The sequence below is a fragment of the Amphiprion ocellaris genome, chromosome 22 (genome assembly GCF_022539595.1).
Source record: "Amphiprion ocellaris isolate individual 3 ecotype Okinawa chromosome 22, ASM2253959v1, whole genome shotgun sequence".
Lineage (NCBI taxonomy): Eukaryota > Metazoa > Chordata > Actinopteri > Pomacentridae > Amphiprion > Amphiprion ocellaris.
In genome coordinates this window covers 19,237,586-19,246,190 of record NC_072787.1, presented here as the reverse complement: position 1 = coordinate 19,246,190, position 8,605 = coordinate 19,237,586, and the positions used below count along the sequence as shown (strand labels likewise).

The following is an 8,605-nucleotide window of genomic DNA, read 5'->3' as shown; positions in this document are numbered from 1 at the left end:
TGCTCGGCCTTCTTCTTTTCATTCTTCTGTCTTATATTTTCTTTATTGTACTGTGAAATGGACTTTTCCATTTCACGCCTCTTCCACTTGTTCTCCTCCATCCTCCTTGCCTCTCTGATGATGTTCTCTTCCACAGCTCTTTGTCTCCTCTTCTCCTCCTCCTGAGCTCTCATGGCTGCCTGGTCTTTCACCATTGTTGCTTGGAAAAGAGGCGGAAGTTGCACGATTTCATCGCGTCTCTTCTGGATTAGCCGCTGTTTTTCCTCCATGTGAGTCTGATAGCATTTTCTCTCTTCTTCTTCTGCCATCATTCGTTGAACCTCCAGTTCTCTCTGGAGGTGTCTCTTGGAGATTTCCTCTTCTCGCTCTTTTCTCATTCTTTCTTTAACCTCGGCCCTTATTTTGATCTGGTCTTGCACCTCCTGTTCATGCTTTTTTTGCAACTTGAAGAATCTTTCTTCTTCTTGCTTCTCCCTTTTTTTTGCTTCTTCCAGTAGTTTTTTCTGTCGGTGCTGTGCGCGTTGTTCATCAGCAAGAGCAAAGCTCCTCAGTTGTTGTTGACGAGTTTTTTCCTGCTCTTGCTTTTGAACTTCCATCTGTCGACGTCTCATTTCGTCCGCATACTGTCTGCGGTCGTCCTCCAGTTTCTTCATCTTCTCTCTCTGTAAATTCATCAGTGCCTCATTTTCCAGTTGCACATATGTGAACTGGATTTGGCGATTGAAGCTTTTAACGTCGCCTCTTCTCTGAAACTGTATGTCAGCGGCTCTGTCCAGCAACTTCTGTCTCTGCTGCTGTTTAAATTCAGTCTCTTCTGCGACCATCCTGTCCCAGTGTTCCTTGTGGGCGAGGCGTTGGGCTGTTCTCTCCTCCTTTTGCCTCAGCCACTGGGTGTCGATCATTTGTTTTTGCCCAGGGAACCTGTTCTGTTCCATCTTCTCAAGATGGATGTCTGCCACCTGCTGTCTGGTGTACACTTTGAGCTCAGGCTTGTTTAATCTAGCCTGGATTCTTTCCAAGGTCGCCTTCGATATCACGGTTTCTTTCTCTGGTTGCATTTTGCTCTAAGCTGTCGTGTTGATCACGCTGTGGTCTGGTGTCAGATCGTACTCTGGATGAGGTTCTGTTCAGTTCGGAGAGACTTCTGAGCTTTTAATTCTAAGCTTTTCAGAGGACTGTTATGACATCATCATGACATCACTGCTTTCAATTGTTACAATGCATGTGACTCCATTTTGAAAATAAACATTCTGGAAGAATGGAAATCCTACTTTAGGCTCCGCCCCCTTGTCGAACAGAGTCATGTGATTGGCACATGACAATGGTAGTTTGAATCTGTAAATGCTGGGTCACAGGACGGCAATTTTATAAACTGATGCACAATATTTTCATAACACACCAACATTTGTATGCATTTAGTTGCATCAGTGTTTTTATTTTATAAGTTCTATAATTTCTGTGTGTGGAATTTTCCAGTATTTGAGGTTCGGTGTTTAAAGCTAATGTTGCTTGACATGATGACATATTTTAGATTAATGTAACTTTGGATAAAGAGAAAGACAATGTTGTTTTTATGGCTTTGAATTTTTTAATGCTATTAAACCTTTTTTGGACTGTAGAGCAACCAATTGTACCCTAGTGTTTATTATTTTTCTATTTATTTGATATACTCATTTTACAATACAAAAACTTGATTTGTCCCCGAAGGGAAATTCAATAGAAAATAAATTTAATAATGCATTTTTCGGCTGCAGTAACCCCAATAGTAACTTTGAGGCAAAGTATTCTTAAAACCTAATGTAACCTTGAAATGTGTTTGCTGAAATCAGAAATAAACTCTGCCTATTGATGGATTTTTCCTGTTAAATACACTGCAGCACCTGTTCTAATGGGATATTTTGATCGGTGGTTACTGCTGTACACAAAATGTTAACTGTACTTATATTAGTCTATGTATATCACATAATTAGTGTAGTCTGGAATGATCTGAATAGATACTAAAGTAGGTCAAGCCGTTACTGATTGAGAAGGAGGTAGATATGAATTTACTGTTTCGATATATACCACAAGGCAGGAAAAACACTGAAAAAAATGCTGGAATCTAAAGTTTTCCAATTATAATTTACTGCTAAAATGACAAAACTAACATTGCACTGTCGATATTGATACATCAGTTTGATTTTTGGATAGTTTTTAGATCTTCTAAAGTGTACAGTGATACTTTGAATACTTGGAATAAAATAAAGCACGATGATAAATGTGGATATGGATAAGCCTTACTCTTATCAAAGTGGTGCAACTTCTTTTACGGAGTATGCAATATGTGTAGACTGTCATCTGTAGGAAAAACTCACATTTAATCGTGCTTAAAGTCAGCAAGCGGTTGTCAAACAGAGAGAATCTATCATGTTAACACAAGTGAACAGGTCAGACCTAGTTTGCCACGGAATCGAACATTTAGTTATTTTCATTTCTTTATTTTTCGGTGCAGGTAAAAATGTTCTCACTTCAGAAAGTCTTATGGAGAGGTGTAACATAAAGGCGTTTTTGTCTCATTATTCAACCGTGTATTCAGCTAAAAATTACTGTTTTAAAACATGCAAAAACAATACTTTTTTGTGTTTATTTAAAGGGTGGAATTATGATCCATGCAGCATCTGTTACGTTGGAGACACTTGAGGCTTCTGTCGTCTTCCGTCCATCCAGGACAGAGTTCAGCCTCAACGCTGTGACACAGAAAATATGGGACAGGGAAGTAAACATTTTCCTAAATGGGTAAACATTTGTCAGCCAAAGTCGGGTGAGTTTAGAGATATGTCGATTTTCGGGCATATTTTTAGAGCCTTTTGTGAAATGTTTTAAAATGAAACAGGAAGCTGCGAAGTTTATGCCCCCACTGGCGCCCACCCTGCTTCCCTCGCTGAGCCAAGAAAGACATGTGGACAGAGATAAAACAGCGTGTCAACAGTTCGCTACAGGGAGGGTTGTATAGCGCTGACATTGTTTAGATGTAACAGATATTTCAAATAATTTGCAGCCATCTATAGGGGGAACTCTGCTGGCTTTATTTCAGGATCTCTGTATTTATTATTAGGGCTCGTACTGTGGAAGGAGATGTGTTTTGTTTTCCGAAGCTGCCTTTCTTCTTCTTTGGTCCAATCTCCTTGTACTGTTAGATAACCATCAATGACAGCATATGATTTACAGAAGAAAGAATCACAATTGACATAACTTTGCTGGTTTCACAGCTTATATGTTCCTCTGCTGCAAAAAAAATACAACTTAATTGCACTTCAGATAATTATCTAGTTCAGTCGTCTTATGAGCTGTAAACTGTAAAACTACCTGAGTAAAGTGAACTTAACCCGAGAAAACAAGTTCGATAAACTCAAAATATTAAGTTGAGTCAACAGAGAGGTTTGCTTTCCTTTTACATTTTCTTGATCTGAAGAGTTTCTTCTTGATTTCACGTTGAGAACTTAGATTGTCAATTGTCAAAACCCTTTATTTTGTGCCGGAAAGAAGAAACTTTTAGGGAGTCCTCTAATAATCCCTGTAAGTTTTATATGCTAGTTTTGTTACTCCTAAGCTTTGTTTATTGTGTTGAGTGAACTGTCAGCTGTTCATTCATTCAGCTCATGTTAAAGATCCCATAACGTGCCCCTTTTTCAGCAAATTTAATGCACAACTTCACGGTATCTTTTAATGTTTCATATCAAAAGACTACAAAAAAATGGCTCATTTCACCATCATGACAGTATAAAGGTCATTCCAGAATTAGAGGACATTTTACGTCCCACCCATTGAATTTCAAATAATCCATGTGCAAAATACTAAAACATGCAGTTGTTGTGTAAATTTACTTGTCCTGAGACCAAATCTAAAAAACTAGGAGAAAGGAATGTTTGAAAACATTTTTTAAAATACCAACTAAATTTGTTCCCCCTAAAATGCAGTTTTTCTCTTGTCCCACCCCCCTGATGACCAAATTGAATCTCAAATAAAACAGTTTAAACTGAATTTAAATCTACTTTTTTTTTGGTATTTTTCTTCATTGATGTCTCTTGTAATTGTGGGAACATTTTTTTAATCAACGTAATATTTTAAATAATGATTATTATGCATGGAACGCACAACATGTTAGCACCTTTTTAGCTGATAGAAGAAGAAAACAGTGAAACACATGATAAGCTGGAATCAATATCATCAAACAGTTTTCCAAAAGAATGGGTAGAGCAAAGCTATGTCCTCTCTTCTATTTTTTATATTTTAATAACATTGTGAGCCTTGACTGAATGTCTCACTCTACCTCATGCAACCTTGTTATGCATATTATCAGGATAAGACAATTTCTTTTTACCTTTTTCTTGACTTTTTCCCGTCAGTAAGTTTGTCCTCTGGGTCAGCAGCAACAGCTAGCTAAATATCTAATTTTTACTGCTGAGAAAAAGCTAACATTAGCATAGATTAGCAACCCTGTTCCTGTGATTACACTAGGGTTAGCAAACAACAAATAAAACATGGAATCAAAAAGGTACCACTGATGTGTAAGCTGAGCCAATCAAGCCTTTGACAGTTTATTACCTATTGTTGATGATTATGTGGCAGAAAATTGTAAAAGACAAGGTGTATTTTTTTCAAAATTTTGAAGCCCTATTGTCCTCCAGTTCTGGAATGACCCATACCTCCTGGTTTTATCTGTGTTCTAAATGGGTTGTTTCACCCTGAAAACCAGTAAGCGGTTGCTGTCCATGTCCCCTTCCTGAAAGAGTTGTTCTTTTTAAGTGCATGCCACAGCAGCCTTTAGGAAGAACGTACGGGTATTATGCACAAGTATGCATACAATTAGGACAGACTATTTAAATATAATAATGTGCCTTATATAGTAGGACATCTGGGTATTTTTGGCAAACTACATCTGACACACTATGTATTGGGTCATACTAGATCTTTTTCTTCCATGCTACACGGTATGGTAGTATGGATTTTGGAAGGCACCCTCTTTCTGTGTCTGTTATTTGCAGAACAGCTGATTAAGTTTCTCTCTGAGCAATAGTCTGACATTGAAATATCACCAAATTACAGCCCAGTTGTCTTGTTTTTAGTTCATGTGTACGGTGAGTGTCATAATTCATTTAAATTATAATTTTAACATTTGATAGGTTTTTTTTTCTGAAAACTTTTTAAACATACAGCTGGAAATTGAATGTGCATTTTCCTCTAGGATTACGTGTAGGATCCAGTGTTTTAGCTATAGTTTGCCTATAAACTGGTGCAGTTTTTTGGGCCTTGACTGCAGTATTGTTTTGTTTTTGTTTTTTTTATCTCTCAAAGTTACAAAACTTGTGATTTTAATGTGCGATTCTGACAATGATGTAAACATGCCAACCTTTTTATAGTTTTAATCTGCTAATCTCACTTTTCTCACCTTTTTTTAAGCTGTTAATAAGAACACAAGTAGATAGAGGTTGAATAAAATTTATTTATTGATACATTATAACACATATTTATAATACTGGAAGACAAATATACTTATTTCAGAACAGAACTTGTCAAGTTAGTGCTTCATACACTTTCAGCAATTATTATCAAGCAAGACAGTGACATACGCTGGAATCGTTTAAATAAATACACCATTTTGAGCAGCTTTAGAACAGTGAGTGTTGGTCTCTGTGGCTGTTCTGCTGCTGGTAGCTGCTGGGATCCACTGACTCGGGCCTGTGAGGGTTTGGACCGAGGTACTGTTCGAACTCGCTGCGGTCCAGATCGTACAGCATGTCCACCTGAACCTGTTCTAAGTAAAACTCCAGGGAGGGTCCGGCAGGGCACTGTGGACCCCTGTAGACCCTGGACTGCCCCTGCTCCACTGCAGAGCTGGAGAACCCGTGCTGCATGTGCTGACTGCCAAAATACGCCTGAGGCTCTGCAGGGTAGGGAGGAGGGTTCGAGTACATGGCTGGATTGTTTGGGAAAGTGTCTGCTGCTGCTGCTGGATCTGGAAAGACAGGGCTGTTTGTGAAGCCGCCATGCAAAGGGTTGATGTTAACTGTGGAAGCTGGGAAAGCAGGCGTGTTCGGGAAGGTCTGCTGCTGGTTCTGGAGCAGGTGTGCGAGGTTGTACTGCACACCAAAGCCTTGTCTGCAGAGGGAAGCCATTGATGCTTCTCGAGTCTGATGCTTGAAGCTCTTCTTCAGCTGCTTCCTCCGTCGGGGCCTGTACTTGTAGTTGGGATGGTCGATGGTGTGCTGGACTCTGAGACGCTCAGACTCCTGCATGTATGGACGCTTCTCAGTCAAGGACATGGCCTTCCAGGTTCTTCCTGCAGGAACACAGAGTGGTTAATGATCTGTGCATTGACTAGTTTAGTGAAACTGACTTTTAACAGCTTCTGCAACTGTAAAACGAGAACCAGTGAAACATGCAACCCTATGAAACTCTTATTAGCCCCTAAAATTAGACAGGTCAGTAAACTTCTTATTTTGTTAAGAATATTGGTGTTTTTAAAAACACTGTCAAGCTGTGGGTTCATTTCTTACCGAGTATTTTGCTCAGATCCGTGTTCTCCAGGTCTGGGTTGAGCTGTGCCAGCCGCCTGCGCTCCTCTTTGGTCCAGATGATGAAGGCGTTCAGGGGCCTCCGGACTCTCTGCTGGCCGGAGGCAGACTTGGCTTCGGGGCTGGTGCAGCTGGAGTCCGAGTTCACGGACAGCGGGCTGGAGGATCCTGAGCTCGGGGAGCGCACCTCCGTCATCTGCTCGTCGCCTTCGAGCGTGGCGCTGTTGACGCACAGCTGGAGCTCAGCGGAGTCGTGGCTGAAGCGCATCGCTGCAGATGCTGCTGCTGCTGGTGGTTGGCGTCCGCTGAGGGCCTCTAACATCCTCCTGTCTCCTGGAGACGCACCGTGACGGATTTATGTGGCTTCTGCACCAATGGGAGGCCGGGAGGAGTGGATTTAAGGTGTGAATTCCAGGTGTTTTCTCAGGTCGGTGATAGGCCCATCTGACGCCCCAATCAGCCAACTCACGAAACTGCGGATGAGAGTCGTGAATCTGTAATAAAACACACAGTTGGGCTTTTATATAGTTTTAAAATCACAACTCAAACCTCAGATTTAACATAAATGAACCTCAGGAAATCAAATGTATTCGTTTTGATTCGTTTCTTCCCCTCTTTAAGGCCTCAAACACACAAAAAACGTCTGACTACACGTTTTCTACATTTGAATCAGTCGCATAAATACATCTCGTTTCTGACCTTTAGCCCTGATTAACTTTTACCTGTAGGAGCGATGGAATCAATATTCCAGAGGCAGATCGGTGAACATCAAAGTTTCCAGCGCACAGGTCTGGTTACTAATTACACTGTGACTCTCAGCTCTTATCTCATCCACTGTTTTTACAAAGTACATTTTACAGGACTGAAACAAACATGATCAAGGCGCGTTTATTACACGATTACCGCGCACAAATATTTGCGCGATAGGGACGCACAAAGGGGGCGTGATGAGCTCAGCTCCAGGACTTCAAAAAAGGAGAAATAACTTTGTTACATTTATCAAGTCGACCGAAAAGATGAGGAGCAGAGACTGAAGAAAAGGAGCTACACAAAAGTGTATTGAAATCAGCGGAGATTCAGACTCATAGAAACTCCAGCAGCAGCAGGATGGTGATGATTGTAGTTGGCACTTTGTTCTTTCATTTCAGCCTGAAATGCGTACAACTGTATCTGGAACATTGCTGTTACCAGTTTCTGCACAGTGTTTATCTAATTTCAAGGCTTACGCCTTGAAATATGAAGAATACACATTTGATTTAATGAATTTTCTCCTAAATATTAAAATAAACAGAAGTAGAAATGCTCATAACTCCTTCTCCTGTATCATATGAACAGGGATAAACTCACATCTGATCACAAATATCACTTGTTATTATAAATTATGGGTGACATAAAGCTTTAGGCATACACATAAAATGTCTAACACATTACAAAGTCACTATTGTACACTGTAAAACATGCATTTAAGCTGTAGTAAAGAAGTAAAGTACTGTAGATAAATGTGCAAAACAAGTGAAAACTGTAGAAATCCCAGTCATCTTTATACTTTTGTGGATTCTGTCAACTTGAAATTATTTTCTCCCCCTTTAAACTGGTATTAGAATTGAACATTTTGCATCTGATATCCATTTTTCTTTGAAATTTTCTGCTGCAACTCTTTTCTTCTAACACAATTACAGAATAAAGACTAACACCATGACAAAATCATGTTTTGAATTTAGGTAAAGTGAACACTCAAGTTGGAAAAATCAGAAACTTCAAGTCAGTTTTCCTTAAAATTTGAGAGGATTTAAATGATTTAATCTGACCAACCACTGCCATTAATATTACTTGTTTACTTAATTGGAATAAACTTGATTCAATTGCATGTTACCAATTAAAACAATTCATTGAAGTTGATCCAATAATTCTCTTTTTACAGTGCAAATCCATGCAGCGACATTATATTAAAAATAAAAACAGACATTTAGGCCTTTAGTACAAATATCAGAGGAATTATTGTCCATTTTTATGTATCCAGGATAGAAACTGCAGGCGTGTGATCCTCTTTA

General features: G+C 39.5%; 1 protein-coding gene across 1 annotated transcript; it reads right to left on the bottom strand.

The window, feature by feature from the left end:
• Window positions 1-5,614: 5,614 nt before the first annotated feature.
• Window positions 5,615-6,822, bottom strand: sox32 (SRY-box transcription factor 32). Its single transcript, XM_023269147.3, has 2 exons — window positions 6,537-6,822; window positions 5,615-6,319 (listed from the first exon to the last, which is right to left on the bottom strand). Exons 1-2 carry the CDS (start codon window positions 6,820-6,822, stop codon window positions 5,649-5,651), a joined length of 957 nt encoding a protein of 318 aa, XP_023124915.2. The 3' UTR covers window positions 5,615-5,648.
• Window positions 6,823-8,605: the final 1,783 nt, after the last annotated feature.

Coding starts and splice junctions, on each gene's coding strand:
- sox32 (XM_023269147.3), bottom strand. CDS start 6,822: ATGCGCTTCAGCCACGACTCCGCTGAGCTCCAGCTGTGCGTCAACAGC. Junction 6,320..6,536: donor GGATCTGAGCAAAATACTCG/GTAAGAAATGAA, acceptor GTGTTCCTGCAG/GAAGAACCTGGAAGGCCATG.